General features: G+C 41.1%; 2 protein-coding genes across 3 annotated transcripts in view; one reads left to right on the top strand and one right to left on the bottom strand.

The window, feature by feature from the left end:
• The window catches only part of XPO5 (exportin 5), a 47,138-nt gene extending 34,993 nt beyond the window's left edge, over window positions 1–12,145 (bottom strand). The window contains exons 1-8 of one of the 2 annotated variants that reach the window (XM_019457235.2): window positions 11,855–12,144; window positions 9,921–10,042; window positions 8,942–9,014; window positions 6,994–7,131; window positions 6,667–6,849; window positions 3,124–3,150; window positions 2,547–2,732; window positions 1,478–1,554 (exon numbers count right to left, since the gene is read on the bottom strand). In XM_019457235.2, coding sequence (XP_019312780.1) covers window positions 1,478–1,554; window positions 2,547–2,732; window positions 3,124–3,150; window positions 6,667–6,849; window positions 6,994–7,131; window positions 8,942–9,014; window positions 9,921–10,042; window positions 11,855–11,959 — 911 coding nt within the window. In that variant the 5' untranslated portion in view covers window positions 11,960–12,144. Of the gene's footprint in view, window positions 1–1,477; window positions 1,555–2,546; window positions 2,733–3,123; window positions 3,151–6,666; window positions 6,850–6,993; window positions 7,132–8,941; window positions 9,015–9,920; window positions 10,043–11,854 lie in introns of both variants that reach the window. The other variant, XM_019457236.2, reaches the window with a different exon arrangement.
• An 87-nt stretch (window positions 12,146–12,232) lies between these two features.
• Window positions 12,233–20,691, top strand: part of POLH (DNA polymerase eta) — a 49,764-nt gene continuing 41,305 nt past the window's right edge. The window contains exons 1-3 of the mRNA XM_019457260.2: window positions 12,233–12,541; window positions 19,515–19,655; window positions 19,887–20,021. Of these exons, the coding sequence (XP_019312805.2) occupies window positions 19,519–19,655; window positions 19,887–20,021 (272 nt within the window). The 5' untranslated portion in view covers window positions 12,233–12,541; window positions 19,515–19,518. The remainder of the gene's footprint in view (window positions 12,542–19,514; window positions 19,656–19,886; window positions 20,022–20,691) is intronic.

The raw sequence follows: 20,691 nt of genomic DNA, 5'->3' as shown, positions 1-20,691 counted from the left end.
TTGAGCCCCACGTCGGGTTCTATGCTGACAGCTCAGGGCCTGGAGCCTGCTTCAGATTCTGTGTCTCCCTCTCTGCCCCTCCCCCACTAGCGCGCGCGCTCTCTCTCTCTCTCTCTCAAAAGTAAAATAAACATTAAAAAAAAAAAAAAAAAAGAAATGGGCCTTGGAAACAGTAACTACAGTGGCCATCCAAAAGACATGTTATGAATTTAATGAAGAGAACCCCTTAAAAACAAAGCTAGTCTTTACAGGAAAGAAAGCCATCATAAAAGCCGTGTTGAAATGGACAGGAAGAGGGGCACCTGGGTGGCTCAGTGGGTTGAGCATCCAACTTCAACTCAGATCATGATCTTGCAGTTCATGAGTTTGAGCCCTACATGGGGCTTGTTGCTGTCCAGTGTGGAGCCCACTACAGATCCTCTGTCCCCCTCTCTCTCTGCCCTCCCCTCCTTGTACTGTTTCTCTCTCCCTCAAAAATAAACATTAAAAAAGAAAATAAACAGATAATAAGAGATTTTAAGTAATACGTATGTGTCTGTCTCATATCTTTTCATTTGTCCCTAGTACTAAGAATATCAAAAAAACAAACAAAAAAAAAGAAAAACAAAAAAACAGGGGGCACTTGGCTGGCTAAGTCAGTTAAGCATCTGACTTCGGCTCAGGTCATAATCTTGCGGTCTATGGGTTTGAGCCCCATGTCAGGCTCTGTGCTGACAGCTCAGAGCCAGGAGCCTGCTTCAGATTCTGTGTCTCCATCTCTCTCTGTCCTTCCCCCGTGAGCTCATGCTTGTTTTCTCTCTCAAAAATAAATAAAAAACATTAAAATAAATAAATAAACATTAAAAAAAAAAAAAGGATGTTGTGACAGGTTCAACTGTCCTTGTAATACAGTTCTATCTGCCTTCCTGGGTAAGAAACATGTATCAGTAAATGCTCAAATATTTTCCAGAGCAATTAAAAGAAAGTAAGTAGAAGCCATTATTTTAAGACAGATAATGTGTTTACAAGGTCCCATGCATACATTTCTCATCAAACACACTGTTCCCGCTGTTTCCAAGAGCCTCAGCACTTCAGGCATTGAGTACTTTGAGCAGGAAAGGAAGGAGGAGCATCTGGAGTTCTGCAGTCAAGGCAGGCCTGGGGCAGACTCTAGTACAGAAGATCAGAGCATTCTCAGGCCTAGGCACCAATGCTGGTAGGAGGCTTGGGGATCACCAGAAGCAGACAGAATCAAGATGAGCTATCTGGGAAGAATGGGAAAAACTGTGGAAGCGGCTGGGTGCAGAGTCAATGGCCACAACTTACTTGCAGAATAAGGTCTTTAAAAAGATTAAAAAGTCCCTTTAAGACTACCCGACTTCTTTATTAAGAACACTGTCAACTGACTGCCAACATTCAGGTAGAACTTCAGATTTATCTACATAATATATGTAAATGGCAAAGAAATTAGAAAACACATAGAAAAGCAGATACTCACTGTGCAGCAGAGAGTATATAATGCATAGCAACATCCCCAAATAAGACCATCAAGGGCTTCCGGTCTTCCAGCTTGCCCTAGAACCAATTTTAGGGAAACACAGGTAATACAAACTCTATTACTAAAAGTCTCCAAGTACTAACATCTTCTATACCTATATAATCAAATACACTGATTTCACAATTTCTCAATCCCAGGGCTAACTGAACACTAGAGAAAAGGCCAATTCTTTAAAATAAAATCTGGATAACACCTCTATCTTTTTTCTTTTGTTTTTTTTTAAGTAGGCTTCACACCCAGCATGGAGCCCAATGTGGGGCCTGAACCCACGACCCTGAGATCAAGACCTGAGCTGAGATCAAGAGTCAGATGCTTAACTGACCAAGCCACCCAGGAACCCCTGTAAGATTTCTATTTTTAAATGTGTCATGTGGCACCTGGGTGGCTCAGTTGGTTAAGCATCCAACTCTTGGTTTTGGTTCAGGTCATGATCTCATGGTTCATGGGTTCAAGCCCCATATTGGGCTCTGTGCTGATGGCACAGAGCCTGATTGGGATTCTATCTCCCTCCCTCTCTGCCTCTCCCCTGCTCGCTATCTCTCTCTCAAAAATAAATAAATAAACATTTAAAAAAAATAAATGTGTCAGGCAATAATGCTCATATGAAAACAAAGTAAATTACATCTGAAAGCAACATTCCTGTGGAGAAAAGCTGTCATAGTCCCATTTGTTAGCCTAGACCAATATAAAGCCAACGCTGCCACCATCTGAGATTTTTTGACGTAACGCTGAGTTTTAAATTTTAACATTACTTTTATCGTGTTTAAGTGCAAAGTGCCAAGATTCATAGCTGTTTCAAGAACTAAGTAGCCTGACAAATCTCTACATGCTGCCAATGGATCCCTATAATATCAGCATACTCTTATCCAAAGGGGTTGGACACAAGTAGCTAAGTTGATGTCAGATAAATCCCAAACTTTTCAATGTCTTTTTGCTACAACATACAATTAAACACCCCCCACCCCCAGCAGAGGCTCTGAGGATAAGTCAGTTTGAAGTGGTAACTTACTTTTCTGCTGACTGCAATGAGAAGACACTCAGCTGCTCCCAACTGAAGTTCCTGTTCATTCAGAAGCAGGCAGAGCATCTCTAAGAGCTTACAGTTTTCAGCAGTAATATGGCTCATGGACACCCAGTCAATGTAGCCCGCTAGAGTATTCAGTGCTGCAATTCCTACTCGACAGTTCGCTTGGGCCTGCGTGAAAAGAAGTAACTTTTGATCATTAAGTCCTCACTAACAGACAAAGAGGCTATGATCATACCTGAGCTCCTTCTATTTTCTAATTCTAAAAAGAAAATGATTTTAAAAAATGTACTCATGTAACAGCAACTGACAGGAACTCGAAGGTCTGACACACAACCACTTCTCAAACAACAGCACTCTCAATGTCTGTCAATAAGACCATATGGCACATGTGGCCATTTCGTCTCCTCTGATAAACTGAAAATATTATAATTTTAACTCCCTTCTACCATAACTCAACGATCACACAAACCAAGGCTGAGGTCACCCTCCACTAGGTGTATGCATCTCTGTACCTGAAAGCCTCAAAGAAGTCTCCTTCCAACTCCACAAGAGTTCTTACCTTTGATTCCTGAGAATTATCTGTCTTCTGAAAGAAAAGAAGTATAAGAATCCAATGTTTTTAATGAGCAAAAAGCTATGTAATAACTTTCCACCCACTTAATGAAGTCCCTTGAATAATGACTTTTTAAAATACAGACTTAACTTTTAACCTTCGGAAAAAATACAACTTTACTAAGAACATATAGCTGATGTTCCCGCTAAGAAAGAAAGGTTATTTTAGCAGTATGACACAAAGTTAGTATTTAAAGAGCTTACACAGATGTTACAACATTAAGTCCACAAAGATAGTTTCAAAACACATGGTTTACAAAGAAATATAACAGATGAACATAATAAGGATCAACAGTGCTAGTGATGAAAGAAATCTAGCTTAAAACAAAGCATGAGCATTTTTTCCACATTCAAATAAAAACAAATTATACCTAGCAAAAGTATACTGAAATAATGTAAATGGAGAAAAAACAAGAAACAAAATTAAATACAAGTTATGACCATGTATATATGGATATTACAAATCACACACAAATAATACATGCTAGACAAAAATAACATCTGTTCAGTAAATGTACAATTATAACTGATTTTTACCCTTCCATGTCCAATTCTACAAATATTACACAATGCTAATGATTTACATGCACAAAATTATTTTCCAAAAAAACTTCTGAAGGGGAGCTGAAGGGGAAGAGAAGCAGGAATAACAACTTGTGAAGTACCTGAAAACTCACTGCCTTTAGGATTATAAAGGATTTGTTTCACAATTCCTCATCTCAACTTTTAAAAATGCCCTTGTTAATAAAGGACAAGTATTAAACCTTCGTCAACAGTGACTGAGTAGAGGTGTTAATGGGTGGAGACGGGTAGAACCCTCTTACCAGCATCTACTGATGCTGCCCAAGAAGGAAAAGGAATCCAAGCAACAATAGCCAAGTCTAGTCTTTCCTCTCCAACAATTTTTCACTCCCACTCTGACCCTTTATGCTCCCCTCAGACCAGTTCAGGGGCCAGGTCATGGGCCAGGGAGAGTGAGCTTACTCATCTGATCATTGTTAACATTCAACCAACTGCCTAATTGGGAAGGTGAAGGGATGGACAGAGAGAAGAGACGGAAGAAGGGACGCAACTTCTCGAGCAAAAGAAGTTGTTCCAGGACAAAAGATGGCTCTTGGCTGTACTCTGGTCTTGGACACAAGTGGCAGCCTGGTAGATGGAGGGAACTGAAACTGAGGCTAAAGAAAAACACCAGTGTATGTTTCTAATGTCTCAGCTCGGGCATGTTGGCTAGACTGCTAGAGCATCTAAGGGGTCATAATGTGTTCCCTTTCTCCTACAGATCAGATCTCCTAGGGGAAAATGAAAACAATACCTCCTTCACTCTCAATATAAATAAGTTTCTAAATGCAAATATTTTCCTGGTATCTTTTGAAAAATCTTGGGGAGATATTTTGGGGGAAATGGGCCATTCTAGTGTAAAGAACGGGACTTGACTTCCACCACAAACATTAGGGAATCTTCAATAATTATTCTCTGTACCTTCATCTATAAAATGGAGACTATACTTTCAGGGTTGTTTTGAAGATTAAATAACCCATAGAGTGCAAACAAGTATATAGCATATATTAGGTACTTACTGAGTTCCTCCCCACCCCAACAGCTCATAGTACCTTCTCCTCATTTGTGTTACTATCTACCATTTCTCTAAAAATACAACGAAGGGGCACCTGGGTTGCTCAGGCGGTTAAGCATCTAACTTTTGGTTTCAGCTCAGGATACAATCCCTGGGGTTGTGGGATGGAGCCCTACACTGGGCTCTGTGCTCACAGCATAGAACCTGCTTGGATTCTCTCTCTTTCTCTGCCCCTCCCCTGTGTGCATTCTCCCTCTCAAAATAAATAAATAAAACTTAAAAAACAAAACAAAACAAAAGAATGCGGGGTGCCTGGGTGACTCAGTTGGTTAAGTGTCAAACTTTGGCTCGGGTCATAATCTTGTAGTCTGTGGGTTCAAGCCCCAAGTGGGGTTCTGTGCTGACAGCTCAGAGCCTAGAGCCTGCTTTGGATTCTGTGTCTCCCTCTCTCACTGCCTCTCCTCCCCCGCTTACACTCTGTCTTGGTCTCTCGCTCTCAAAAATAAAATGTTTAAAAAAAAAAAAAAAAAAGAAGGAAATCAGGGTAAAAAATAATTTTAATTAATCCTATTTTGTGAAATAAACACATACAAGAATTCTAGATCAGGGTTTTACCACAATACTTTGGCATTTTGTGTAGGATAAGTCTTTATTGTGAGGGACAATTCTGTGTATTATAAAATGTTTAGCAGTATTCTTGGCCTCTACCCACTAGATGCCAGTAGCAACCCCTACTTGTGACAATGTGGGGGGCAAAACCATCCTTTGCTGAGAACTACTGTACTACATTAACTTTTACATGACATTCTTCTGAAAGCTCTCTACTAAAAAAAGACAATGGTTGGAAAGATAGTATTTGGCTTGCCCTTTTCTGCAGAAGAGATACCTTATCAGGAAGAATAGAACACAGGTATTTCCCACTTTTCAAAATTTTGTGTTATGCCACCTTGTTTTTAATGACCCGCATTAGTACCTGTTTTCTCTAACTGAAAGAAATCTGAAGAGGATTATTTGCTTTTACAAAGTGAGAATAACTTTCAGCCTTGTTAGAGCAAGCCCTTATAGAGGCACCACTAAGTTCCTTCCCCAAGAATGGCAGTCAGCATCTCAGTCAAGCAGCTACAGCTTTAGACTGTCTGTGGGCATCTGTGCTTTACTGTGATTACTTTGTGCATCTGTTAGCAAGACGTGTCCTAAGATGTCAGAAAAGCCAACGAGAGGTGTTTTCTTTTGGCATGGGAATGCTCAAAAAATTTTCCACATAAATTAATGGTAATTTCTTCATACTATGCCATTTGGGCTTTCAACAGGTTTCAAAGGAACTTCTTCTTTCAGGTAGTGAGGTAAACCTGTACCGAAAATCATATAGTCAAGAGGAATAAAACCCAGCAGTTTCCACTGCAAAAGGGACCAGAACTAAACAGGGCATCTGACCTACCAGAAATCCGGGCTTTAAATATTTTAAATGCTAAGAATTAATCATTTTTATACTGATTTAAGAATTTTATTATTGTTTTTAAAATAGATATGGAAACTCATTGACTTGAGTTTCTTGGAAAATTAGTTCCAGTTTTTCCTGTCATCTGTTTCTCTTTTGATGGTTTTCTTTCGATGAACTTTTAACTTAGAAAAACAAACAAAATCCCACTCATATTAGAAAAAAGAAGTTTGGGTGCCTGGGTGGCTCAGTTGGTTAAGTGTCTGACTCTTGGTTTTGGCTCAGGTCATGATCTCATAGTTTTTGAGAATAAGCCCTATGTCAGGACTCTGTGCTGACAGCACGGAGCCTGTTTGGATTCTCTCTCTCCCTCTCTCTCTGCCCCTTCCCCATTCACACCCTTTCTCTCTCTCTCTCTAAAAGTAAATAAACATTTAAAAGAAAATAGAACTTTTGGGAGGTGAGGTATCTCTTACCACTTGTCGGTACTTGTTTACATTTTCTTGAAGAGTGTTAAGTAGAAAACTAAATATTCTTTCCATGTTCTGGGTTAACGTTTGTTGGATATCCCTTCTTCTTTGAGGGGGTAGGGTTTGAAAGGTCACTACATCCTCTGCCAGTCGTAAAAGGATGAACATCACTAATTCTGTCTGTGTTTCCTAGATCAAAGAAATAAAGTAATTAAATTAAATAGAAACATCATTTTCACTATGGGTGAGCCCAAAGACTCTTTTCTGTTGACAAAATGAACTCCAAAAGAGCCCCTCCAAAATCAACTGAATTGATACAGCTATATTTCATACCCCTTGTTTAGAAAGAGTATCCAATTCTATTAGCATATCAGGCCAGTGCTGTGGCCACTCCCGCTTGATCATTTCTACTACAATTCGAGACAAAACATCTTTAATATGGTTCTCCTCTTCCAAAATGTCCAGTGTTCCCTGAAAAACAAAAAGAGATAGTAAGAGATCTGTAAGACTGAATTTAAAAAACACAAAAAAACCAACCACCTGGGCTGTGAAAGTATACAGAACTTCAGCAGGCTTCCTTTTAAACTAAACAGAATAAAACCTGCTCTCCAGGTCTGAGTCACCTGCCCTGCATTCTCACGAATCATTTTCCCCACTTAAAGCTTAAGTGAGGGTTGCATCAGCTAAAAAAATGACTGTCATACAGAGCAAGGAAGACATTATTGTTCTCCTTTACCAAGTGAAAAGGCTCTCATATTGACTTTCATTTTGTAAGAGCGCCAACATGAAGAGTACAAAAATGAGGACAATAAGCAGCTGATAAAATGGGAGAATTAGGAGAAGCAACTGAACATGTGACTGATAGTTCTAGCATTATACGACACAGAAAAACTATTCCCAGGAATGGGGCACCTGCATGGCTCAGTCGGTTGAGCATCCGACTTCGGCTCAGGTCATGATCTCACAGCTTGTGAGTTCGAGCCCCGCATCAGGCTCTGTGCTGACAGCTCGGAGCCTGGAGCCTGCTTCGGATTCTGTGTCTTCCTCTCTCTCTGCCCCAACCCACTCACATTCTGTCTGTCTCAAAAATAAATAAACATTAAAAAAAAAAAAAAAAAGATTCTCTCCCTCTGCCCCTCCCCTGCATGCACCTATGTGCACTTTTTCTCTCTCTCTAAATACAAAAATAAAGTTTGATATCAAAATTAATGAATTAGGATTCCTATCAAGTTTCCCCCAAACTAGCAAAATATAAATCCTAAGTTGATTAATAATTCTGAAACGATTTTAAAAACTTTCATATTTTATTAGAGAGGAAAGCAAGCACATGTGGATGTGGGAGAGGGGTGGAGGGGGAGGGGGAGAGGGAGAGGGTGGGAAGGGGAGAAGGGGGAGAGAGAGGGAGAGGGTGGGAAGGGGAGAAGGGAGGGAGAGACAGGGGGAGAGGGTGGGTGGGGGGAGGGAGGGAGAGACAGGGGGAGAGGGTGGGTGGGGGGAGGGAGGGAGAGACAGGGGGAGAGGGTGGGTGGGGGGAGGGAGGGAGAGACAGGGGGAGAGGGTGGGTAGGGGGGAGGGAGGGAGAGAGGGAGAGGGTGGGTGGGTGGTGGGGGGAGGGAGGGAGAGGGAGAGAGAACCTTAAGCAGGCTCCATGCTCAGTGCAGAGCCTGATGCAGAGCTCCATCCCACCCACTAACCTGTGATTATGCCTTGCGCCAAAATCAAGAGTTGGATACTCAACCAACTAAGCCACCCAGGTGCCCTGAAGAGAATTTTTTTTTTTAAGAATTTAAAGTAACCTCTATACCCAACATGGGACTCGAATTCACAACCCGAATATCAAGAGTCACATGCTCTACCAACTGAGCCAGCCAGGCACCCCAGGAATAAAGGCACTGATTTTGGAGATGAAATAACGGGAATTCAACTTTTCATGCCATGTGTGTTTAAAAAAAAAAAAAAAAAAAAAAGCTATGGATTTTAACCATGTTTAAAATCATATTCTAACTCCTGACACAAATTCATTCTGCATATTTCATATTGGCAGAACCATACGGTAGTCCAGTTTGGAATGAAAGGAAACAAACAGCAAAGTGCAATCTAATTTAGAACTAAGAATCATGTTCATTTGTTGAAAATGTTTAATCTGTTCTGCCCTGTCAAGCATGCTGTTTGACCTATGTAGAACTAGTGAATTTTTACATAAATGCTACATTAAAGAAGTTACACTTAGTCTAAACTACCTTTGAAACACAAGTCTTCCAACCAACCATTCATTCCTTACATTTGCAATCAGCTCCATGACACTGTTCTTCAGATAGACCTTCTCCAATCGAGACATGCTGTTCCACCGAAACCTGGCCACCAAAATGCATAAAGTCAAGAGAATCACATTAGAAGTTTTCTCTAATAGCTCTGATTTTGTGTTATATTATGCTGGCAATTTCACTAAGAAACTATACTTTTGATTTTGTACCCTTCAAAGAATGGACAATAACAGTCCATATCCGACCAAAATGCTAACAGAAAAATGCCTTGGGAAATAGGCAGTGGTTCACTAATTGAAATTCACACAAGGTTTGTGCACAGATTTGGGGGGGGCGGGGGGCTTGATTTTACTGACAGGCCAAAAGCAAATATACACTTGGGACAATTGCAACAAATGTAGTTGCTTTTCAGAAAATACAATGTTGATACCACTAACTCCTTTTTTTTTTGGTGCTGGCTTATGAAGTAATAGTACAATCCCACAAAAACTGTGGCAAAGTCTTGAAAGGTGATTCTTATGACAGACACGGTGGGGATAGGAAACTCAAGTTAGGAAGGGTTTTCAGTTTTTGTGATATAAATCCTCCTTTGGATTTGCCATTCAGAGAAGGAACACACTCAAACTTAAAAAAAAAATTAAAAGCACAATGCCTAATCAGAGATGTAATTATACTTATACACTGTATTTTTCCAAAAAAGACCTTGAAGTCTGTTGGAACACAACAGGAGCTCAATAAATGCTGGCAGAACCAGTTAACATTTGTAGAATGCTTAGTATGTACCATGTATTTTACGTGGATGAAAGAACTGAGGAAGAGGAAAGTTAAGTCCTGAATGAGAGCTCTCATGAGGCTGTGATAATCTCTTGGAGAACATTCCTTTCTTCATGGTGATTGTTCTTTTCTACTCACCTAAAGATTAGCTCTATGAGTTACCATAAGAAATAAAGATATGTTCTCTCAAGAGTTTGGTGGTACCCTCTAAAAGCTCCTTACTTGACAACGTGTTCCAGGATCTGAAGGCCAAAATGTCTGACGATGGCAATCTGTGTTTTCTCAGCCAACCTCAAGCCACAGGGGACACAGATAGGGCACTTTTCTTTAAACTCTTCACAGAACTGAAACAAAAAAAGTTAGTATTTCCCTTAGGAGCCAAGAGAAAGTGGGATTAAAAAAAAAATTTCATCTTAAATTTTAAGGGTGCTGGGGTGGCTCAGTTGGTTAAGCATCCAACTCTTAATTTCAGCTCGGGTCATGATCTCACAGTTCCCGAGTTCAAGCCCCGCACTGGGTTCTGTGCTGACAGCTCGGAGCCTGCTTGGGATTCTGTTTCTCCCTTTCTCTCTTCCCCTCCTCTGCTCATGCACTCTCTCTCTCTCAAACTTAAAAAATTTTTTTTTTAAAATAAAGTTTCTCTTTTTTATGCTTATTTATTTTGAGAGACCGAAAACACCCACAGGGGTGGAGAAGGGGAGGGGGTGGGGGTGGGGGAGAGAGAGAGAGAAAGAGAAAGAGAAAGAGAAAGAGAAAGAGAAAGAGAAAGAGAGAGAGAGAGAGAGAGAGAGAGAGAACCTGTTAGGGAACAGGTTTACCGTTGTCGGCACAGAGCCGGATTCGGGAACTTCTGCTCAGGTCATGATCTCACAGCTGGTGAGTTCAAGCCCTGCATGGGGCTCTGTGCTGACAGCTCAGAGCCTGGAGCCTGCTTCGGATTCAGTGTCTCCCTCTCTCTCTACCCCTCCCCCGCTCGCGCACACGCACTCTCTCTCTCTCAAAAATAAACATTAAAAACATTTAAATTTTTTTTAAAGATTAATAAAAACTTTGGGGGAAGGAATAAAGCAATGCGACAAACTCTTTACAACTCTTGAATTTAGGTGAGAGGTATATACAAGATCATTGCAGTATTATTCCCTTTACTTTTGTGTCTATTTTTGATATTTCATAGCAAATAAATAGAACTCAATTGTTTGATTCTAAATCCTGTGGCATACATCTATATGTTTTTTAAAAAGTAAGCTTTTTCTCAAGTGATGTTCACTCTATAAAGTCACATCATTTAAAATATACACAGCACTTAACTGAAATTAATAAAAACTTAAGAAAAAAATATACACACGGCACAAGTGTTTTCTCACATCCCATATAACATGGTGTGATGCGCGAATAAGTCTGCAATTTATTAGCATCCCAATTTATATTAGCATTCCTGAACTGCAACACAGGAATAAGTCCCAGGACCTGAGCATCCGGATTCAAGAAAAACTACTTTCAGGAAACCAAAGCGCCCTTGTTAAAAATGCAAAGTAAGTGGTAGAAGTTCATCTTTGCGCAAAATTACCCGAGAATAGAACACACTGAAAAAACATGGGTGGAAGGTGTGTGAGAATTAGCCCAGAAATCCCCAAGACACAGAAGAGGATTAGTAAGAGGAGTACGAATGCAAGTAAAGTGGCCTTAGAGGGACTGAAGCTCAGCTAGGATGGGTCAGGAGGGTGCAAGGAAATGTTTAATGCAGAGGAGACCGTAAAGAATGTAGCTGGTGTTGGGGACGAGACGGGCACGTGCTCCACGGGAAGGCTACGGTGTGTGGAGTTTAGGGCAATAATAAAATAGAAGCATCCGGCTTTGGTGCGGGCAGGAGTGAAGAGAAGTAGGGAAAGGAGAGGAGAGGGCAGTGGAAAGTGGTGGTGAGATGAGAATCAGCAAGGAACCGGAGGGTCCCGAGAGAAGGGCAGGCGAGGCTAGCAGAGAAAGCCAAGAGAAGAGGCGCGGAGGGCGGGGAGGGGGAAGGCAAAGGCCCCCCGCGGTTGTGATGGGAGGTCCAGGGGCCGCGTGGGCGGGGAACGAGCAGGGTTTGGGGCCGCGCGGGGACCGCTGGAGCTGGGGCAGGGACTTGGGGCAGGCCCGGGGCGCCAGACCCTGTCTACCTTGAGGGCTTCCAGGCGGTAGCGCTGGGTGGAGCTGGGGTCCATCATGACCGTCACCGCTTTCACCAGCTGCTCGCAAAGCGCGTTCACTTGATCCATCGCCATGGCTAGTGCTACGCGCCGCAAGCGCGCACCACGGCCGTCCCGGGAGCACGAGGCACCGACGGCTCCCTTCACGGGACCACACGCTGGTACCGGGCCGCGGCGAGCTGGGGGGTGGGGAGCGGGAGGAGGAGCGTGAGCTGCAGAAGCTCCAGCCTGGAAGGAGCGGGGGCTGCGCACGCGCCCGACCCGCCACTGCGCACGCGCCCGCGGAAGTGGCGGCTCCCGTGTGACTGTAGCTCCTCGGTGGGCGGAGCGGGGGACGGAAGGGGTACAGTGCGCAGACGCGTCAACGGCTGTTTAGCTGCGCGCGCGCTGTCTGATCTGCTTTTCAAGGTCTGGCTGCTGAGCGCTCAAATCCTGGCTAGGTCCGCCCGGCAGTGCGGTGGCTACTCTCCTGGGCAGGGTCGTCTGTGACCCGTGGTCCGTTTCTCCGTCATCACCGGCAATAAATCTCTCGAAACCGACTGGTCCGCTTCCGGAGAGGGGGGTATTCAGGACTCCTTCATCTTCCTTCCAGTGGACGGCGAGCCCGGCATCTTCGGCGTCCGTGATCGGCAGTTCTTCCAGGTGCTTGCCACATTGGTAAGAATTGAGAACCGTTCGGTATCGCCGTTTTCAGACATTTCATGCTTTGGCTGTTAATTTTATGCTATAGTAGTAGCTGGTGAGGACGTTGGACCGAGACTCCGTGAAACAGAAATGCATACTCACTGAGATGTAAAGGCCCTGGTATGGTCTTCTAAGAGGATTTTTTTTTTTTTTTTTGGTGGAATAATAGTATCTTCGCTATGTCTTCAATCTCCTTCTTCACTTGTGTTCATCTTCCTTAGATGTGTTATCGCCTGATCGGCACCAAACTTAAAGATCCTGATTAAATCGAGACCCTTGAAGATCAGTAATTGCAATTATTGAAGGCTTTTGCAGTTTGGATCTTTTAAAGTGCTACATATAAGACTTCAGAATAGTGGGATCCTTATTCGGAAAGGGGAGTTTTTGGCAGCGAGTGTGTTTTCATTTCCCATCTTTGAAAAGTTCTTGCTTTCTCCAGCCTAATGCATAAACTGAAAACTTCAGCAGCGGTTAAAGTTTGCATATTGGGTTTTGTGTTTTTTTCGCAGTAAAATGTTTGCTGGACTTAAATCACTGCTTCCTATTCTTACTCTATTTTTATTTGTATCTAGCATGGTACTTCCCTGGTGATTGTGTGTGTGTGTGTGTGTGTGTGTGTGTGTGTGTGTTAAAATGTGTTTACTATTTTTATTCTGGCATTATCTGTTCCAGCACTACGCAAAAGTCGCCTCAAGGTAAGGTAATTTCTGACATATTATGGTTTTAACTTTTAAGTGTTTAAACTTAACACTTTATGCCAAGTTTCAGTGAGTGGAATTTATAAGGAATTTTTATAAAGAATTAATGCCTTGACTACTCAGACTTTTTAATTCATGTTTCTTTCCACTAATCTTCTGTCATTGTTAGTTCCATGCCACTTGTCAACGTCAATGTTAATTTTTGATTTTTTTTTTTTTAGAAAACAGTTGAGTGTTTACTCAACTGTATAACCTTTTCTTTCATATTTAAGTCATGAGTTACTGGTGTTTCCATAAGTATCTTATTTAGGTCAGTTGTTTCCAATTTCTGCTACATATTAGAACTGCCTGGAGAGGGGCGCCTGGGTGGCTCAGTCGGTTGAGGGTCCGACTTCAGCTCAGGTCACGATCTCACGATTCGTGAGTTGGAGCCCCGAGTCGGGCTCTGGGCTGATGGCTCAGAGCCTGGAGCCTGCTTCCGCTTCTGTGTCTCCCTCTCTCTCTGCCCCTCCCCCATGCATGCTCTGTCTCTCTCTGTCTCAAAAATAAATAAACATTAAAAAAAAAAAAAAAAAAGAACTGCCTGGAGAGCTTTGAAAAATCACAGTGCTCAAGTCACACCCCATTTTGTGCCATCTCAGCCTAATAGTAATGTTTTAAAATAATAAGTTTAAATAAAATGATATCTAAGTAACATTGATATTTGGCTTCTAATACCAGACATCCTAATGTAATTGGTATATGCGTGTTTTGTGCTATCTCAGCCTATTGGTGGTAATGCTGTGGTTAGAAATGCTTCAGGACACTCACCTGGGCTCCTGTGAGCTTCCCACAGACCTGTCCCGTTTCGAAACCAATGTTCTTATGGTTCTTAATATGATTGCAGGACACCCTTTAGCAGTGACCCTCAGGAAACTTTTTGAAAGAAAAACAATTTATTCCTTATAAGCCCTGAAGCTCACAAGACACCAGTGAGCACACAGCAAGGTTACAGGTAGAGAGGGAGCAAGCTAGGACAGGCCTGGAGTTCTGCTTGAGGGTGGGGATCAAGGGTTTCACAGGTGAATTTAAAAAATAAGAGCGGGAATTTAAAGTACCAGAAGAGAGAAAAGGGAAAACAAAAAACCAAGTGTTCCAAAATGGCCAGTTATTGAAATCAACCAAGAACTCTAAAACAAAGGAGTCTCAGTTAGGGAACGTGGCCTGACACTTTATCTAGTCATTTGGCTGCCTATGTGTTTATTCAAGATAGTCATCTTTAAAGTAAGTGGATGCCTCAGCAATCCCGGCTTAAATCAGCCACCTGCATTATGAGAAAGGGGTGGCGGGAGCCACTGTCAGGGTTTACATGACAATCTACCCTGTGATGCCAGAGTCAATGATGAGGACGTTAACTGCCCTGATAGTTGGTATGTTAAAAGTCAGGGTTAAATAATTATACAGGCAATAGTTTGAAATCCAGTCTGTAGCCATTGTCCCAAACTTGAAAGAGTCCAGCCATGAAAATGGGTCAGTGATCTTTGAAGGCTAGCCCTGGAAATCTGTTCACGGATTTGGGTAATAAGTAGTCTGCTTTTTTTTTTTTTTTTAAGTTTATTTTGAGAGGGAGGGACAGAGAGAGACAGACAGAGAATGAATAGGGGAGGGGCAGAGAGAGGGGGAGAGAGAGAGAAAGAGAGAGAGAGAGAGAGAGAGAATGAATCCCAAGCAGGCTCTGAGCTGTCAGCATAGCCTGATGTGGGTCTCCATCTCATGACCCCTGAAATCATGACCTGAGCCAAAATCAAGAGTTGGGTACTAAACTGACTGAGCCATCCAGGTGCCCCATGGTATAAGTAGGTTTGAGCCTGTCCTGTGTTGGTAGATTGTTTCATATTCAGTGGAACCAATCTCTTGGTCCTGAGAATAACTCAATTTAATTAAAGTGTTGTGTCTTATTTCAGGAAGTGGTTGTGCAGGTGGGTTCCTCAAGTTAGGCCTGTTTAAAAAAAAAAAAAAAAACTGAGTAAATTTAAAGATCTACACTGGCTTTATTCATGGTTATGAATTGGGCAGCATCTCCTCTAACAAATAAAAAGGAGCTCCTAAGAGTTGTACAAAGTGAAAGGCAAGGCAGAAGGGGGCATGAGAAGGAAGTTACTGTCAGAGAGTAGATTGTTTCAAGCAAGATCACCTTCCTTTGGGGGAAGGCAGAGGTCTATCAGGCAGATAGTGCTGACCAGGAAATTCCAGACTGACAGATTAAGATTATAATCCCAGTTTGTGAGTTCTGAAGGCAGTCAGTTAAGAAGATTTCTAGATGTCAGACTCAAAGCATCTTCAGATGGAGTGAGGGCAGACAGTGGCAATCTGTTAGATTTTCCTGGTTTGCAGTTTGAATGTCTCTGGTGATCTTTTCTGAGTGACCCACGCAGCAACTGGCACCAAAATTGTCTATGCATGAGCTGTTGTGTGATTTCTTTGAAGTTTATGTCAAGTTGTTCCACGTTAGCTTGCATGACTTTGGGAAAGGGCAGTTTTAGTTCTCAGTGTTTCCAAGTCAGAAGGGTGGGAGAACATTTGGAAATGTTAGTTTAGAGAGTTATAGCCAAATATTGGAGGAAACTAGAAGAATTCAGGATCCAGTCCAGTTTAGAGGTGGAAAAATAAACCTCAAAGACCATTAACTTTATGATATCCACAAAGTTATAATACTGAAACAGTCATTCTCTCACAATCACCCCCATTTCTTTCAGAGATAATCAAAATAAGGCTAATTAAAAAAAAAAAGTATAGTCTCATTAAAGTAGGCCTGGTTATTAACCTAAGTACAGCAAGAATAGTGATTGACCATATAGACATTTAAATCTGCTTTCCTGGAACTTTTCATAAGGAATCTCAGATTGAACTTTTAAAAGCCTTTTGAGACTATGAAGCCAATCAAGAAACTTGCCATTAGGCTTTGCCTGCAATATGTATAGATTTGGGTGAATTCCTCTCTTCTTGAGGTTCCTAAAATACCCTGAGGTTCCTAGGCCTGCCAGGAAGAGACCTTCCTTACTCACCTGGTAAGGCTGTTGGGAACTTGGTAAGCAGGGCGCCAGACTGATTTTTCCATGGGGCTTTATTGATTCCACAAAGTTAACCTTAGTTTCTTAACTATTATATCTACATATGTATGTCTTAAATACATCATTCTAGTCAAAGTTTGGTAGTATAACCAATGTTTCCAATCGTGTCCTGTTAGAAGGAGAAAGATCCTTATTGAACTTATACAGATAATTACATTGCCATAAAAATAAGAATATTCACTGAGAGTTTTCTAATTCTGGAGGGATCAGGTAAGGAGAAAAAGTTTGTTCTCAAAAGTATATTTTACCAAATTGCTGTAAGTTGGAGATAGGTTAAGAGAAGAGGTTTCCTTAAATCTGGAAGAAACAACATTAAAGAACCAACAGTGTTTCTAATGAAAAGTCATAAGAATTATAATCCTCCTCATCAGTTCATTCAGTCCTATGGAATTCTTTTTTTTTTTTTTTTTTTTTTTAATGTTTGTTTTTGAGAGCGAGAGCGAGCAAGTGGGGGTAGGGCAGAGAGACAGAGAGAGGGAGACACAGAATCTGAAACAGGCTTAAAGCTCTGAGCTGTCAGCACAGAGCCCAACGTGAGGCCCGAACCCAAGAATAGTGAGATCATGACCTGAGCTGAATGTGGTCACCCAACCGACTGAGCCACCCAGGCGCCCCATTAAAGCTTTTTAAAAAAGTTTATTTATTTTGAGAGAGACGGGGAGAGAGAGATACACATACAGACAGACAGCGTGATGGGAGGGGGGGGGCAGAGGGAGAGAGAGAATCCTAAGCAGGCTCTGTGTGGTCATCTCAGAGCCCAAGGCAGGGCTTGAATTTAGAAGATCTAGAGTTGGATGCTTAAGAGACTGAGCCACCCAGGCACCCCTTGATATTAAAACTTATTTTAAAAAACTCTTTATGATAATTCACTTTTAGCCAGCTTGATTACATAAGGTATTCTCTTTTTATCTACCTATGGTGTCATTGTGTGGCCCCAGGTATGCTATGTACTTTTCAGTCCTGTAAGTACTAAACCTTTATTTTTTTCAGTTTGCTGATGGTTATTGCTGAAGGGCATCTTGCAATCACAATAAGAATCACAAGGGTTGGTCAGTTGTATTTTTTCTTTTGGAAAGAGGAGATGTCTGTGGGAAGGTCACTGGAGCCCAGGTGAGTGACCCTAGCCATTTCTAGCTGATAGCATTTCTCAGCTGATAGCTGAGCTAGCACAAAACACACCCATACCAATTAAATTAGGATGTCGGGTGAGAGAAGCCAGATATCAGTATTATTTAAATATTCCTAAGTTGGGGGACCCTGGTTGGCTCAGTCAGTAGAGGACTCTTGATCTTGGTGTCATGAGTTCAAACCCCATGTTGGGCATAGAGCTTAAAAAAAATGTCCCTGGCTAATCTGCAGCAAAGTTTGGGAGTCACTACTTCAGTTTGTATTTCTTCCAGATTTCTAACAATGTTAAATGATAACATTAGTCTGTATCCACTGTCAAGTACATAAGGTTTGTTCTTCCAGTCTACCATCCATACCTTTATGTATGTCTATCTGTGAATAGTATGTAGTATTGTTTTCTTTTATCTTCAAAAGTTTACATAAATGGATAGAAAATCACCATCAGACCGTTATCAAGTAAGTGTTACAGGCAAGATCCAGTGATAGGTGCTTAGTGGTTGAAAGTTTTAGGAGAACCAGGATATTTGCATTGTCTCAAAGATTTCCCCCTAAGATAATAGTTACAAAAGGAAAAATAGTAACTTTACAACAAGAAACCTGACAAATACTATCACAACTAAACGACCATGGTTAACTTCACCAGTAATAAGACTTGTTATCATGTATCTCTCCGTATGATACACTGAGAAGAACACTTCACTTCCATAATATTCTTGCCAAAAATATATAGCCTTGAGGCGTCTGGGTGGCTCAGTCGGTTAAGCATTTGTCTCTTGATTTCAGCCTGGGTCATGATCTCAGGGTTAGTGGGTTTGAGCCCCCGCATCGGGCTCTGCACTGACTGTGAGGAGCCTGCTTGGGATTTTCTCTCCCTCTCTCTCTGCCCCTTCCCAACTTGCATTGTGTCAGTTCTCTCTCTCTGTCTCTCTCTTTCTCTCAAAATAAGTAAACTTTAAAAAAAGAAAAGAAAAAGAAATACCAAAAACGTATAACCTTAATCTAATCAAGAGAAAGCATTAGACAACCTAAATTGAGAGGCATTCTTGAAGTAGCTGACTAGTCTCTTCAAAAGTGTCATGAAAAATAAGGGTAGATTGAGGAAATGTCACAGATTGGAGAAGACCAAGGAGACATGATGACTAACATTGGATCCTGGGGGGGGGGGGGGGGGGGGAAGATTATTAGTGTAATAACTGGTGAAATTCAAGTAAAGTGTATAGTTGAGCATTATACCAATGTTCATTCATTTTTTAGTTTTGATAATTGTGCTTTATAAAATGTTAACAGAGGAAGCTGGATTTCAGAGAATCCTACCATTTTTGCAACTTTAAGTCTGAAATTATTTCAAAATAAAAAGTTAAAAAAATTCACATGAATGCTATCATGTTATATGTCATTTCCTGTTTCTCTTTTCCCTGAAAATTATACTCTAGATTTGTTATCAACTAGAGTAACTATTGACTTCATCCCTCTGTTGATGTACATTATAGTTTTTTTTTTTTTTTTAATGTTTATTGTTTTTAAAGACTGCACAAGCAGGGAAGGGGCAGAGAGATGGGGAGACAGGATTGGAAGTGGGCTCTGTGCTGACAGCAGTGAGCCCGATGCAGGGCTCAAACCCACAAACTGCAAGATCATGACCTGAGCCAAACGCAGACACTCAACTGACCGAGCCACTTAGGTGCCCCAATGTACATTATAGTTTTAATTTGCATTTCCCTGTAACTAATGATGTTGAGCCCATTTTCATGTGCTTACTGACTATATGTATATCTTTTTTGTGTGTTCAGTTCCTTTGGGAGGTGGGGATTTTTTAAAGCTTTTGATATATACTGCCTTCCTAAAATTATAACAATTTATTATTCTCTTACCAGCATCATATGAAAATGGCTATTTCATTCTTGTTACTGTTCATGTTCAGGATAACTCAACAATAGAAGTACGGAAATACAGCTTTCTATGGTGCTTTGGATTAGATGTCTTTTCTGATCATAAAATATCGTCTTACAGAAAAATGGCTACTGGACAGGACCGGGTAGTTGCTCTAGTGGACATGGACTGTTTTTTTGTTCAAGTGGAACAGCGGGAAAATCCTCATTTGAAGAATAAACCTTGTGCAGTTGTACAGTACAAATCATGGAAGGGTGGTGGGTATGTATCATACTTATTATAACTATCGACTATTTTAATCTATAAGAATACATGGCAGTATGCTAGGTCCTGTTTTGAGATTTCTCAGCTGCTGTGTTTGAGATGTAATAGTGGCATCTGTGACCAAAAAGTTTCTACTATTATGTTTATATAGCCTTGATGTTAAATTTTAGTTATTTTTGCTTGTGATCATTTAACACTTTTCTGTTTTCTTTTTTTTCCTAACCTTAGAATAGTTTCAGTGAGTTATGAAGCTCGTGCATTTGGGGTCGCTAGGAACATGTGGGCAAATGATGCTAAGAAGTTATGTCCAGATCTTCTACTGGCACAAGTTCGTGAGTCTCGTGGGAAAGCTGACCTTACCAAGTAAGAAGAAAAGATTGTTTAAGGGAATGGAAGAATTGGAAATAATATAATATGAGCCCCTGAGGAACTGAGGTTTCAAATTTGTTTGGTGTAAATAATGTCTAAAAAAGGTTCCCTTTCGACAGCCAGCTTTTCTCTGTGAAATGAAAATAGATTTGATACCATGTTTCAGGAACAGTTCAGAGTCGTTACAACCTGTAACAATTGGTGCCCTTAACACCCTTTCAGTTCCTTAATTATTTAAAAATTGGTATTATGGGGGGTGGGAGGGAGGGGAGGGTGGGTGATGGGTATTGAGGAGGGCACCTTTTGGGATGAGCACTGGGTGTTGTATGGAAACCAATTTGACAATAAACTTCATATATTGAAAAAAAAATAAAAAATAAACAATTACCCACGAAAAGTATGAGATAGACAAAGTTAACCACTACCTTAAGTTATCCTTTTGTTAACAAATTGGAACACAGATAACATGAGCTAATTTGACCTTCAGTAAACCTTAGTAGAATGAATATTTATTATTCAATTCTGATAATTTAAAAGACATGAACACTGGGTGTTGTCTGGAAATCAATTTGTCAATAAGTTATATTAAAAATTAAAAAAAATTGGTATTATAATTAAAACTTAGAGGTGCCTGTGTGGCTCTATTGGTTAAGTGTCCAACTTC

This window comes from Panthera pardus, unplaced genomic scaffold (genome assembly GCF_024362965.1).
Source record: "Panthera pardus isolate Hobbes unplaced genomic scaffold, ASM2436296v1 HiC_scaffold_17, whole genome shotgun sequence".
In the NCBI taxonomy this organism is placed as follows: Eukaryota; Metazoa; Chordata; class Mammalia; order Carnivora; family Felidae; genus Panthera; species Panthera pardus.
The sequence above is the reverse complement of the archived record's forward strand: the minus strand, read 5'-3'. Positions and strand labels throughout refer to the sequence as shown.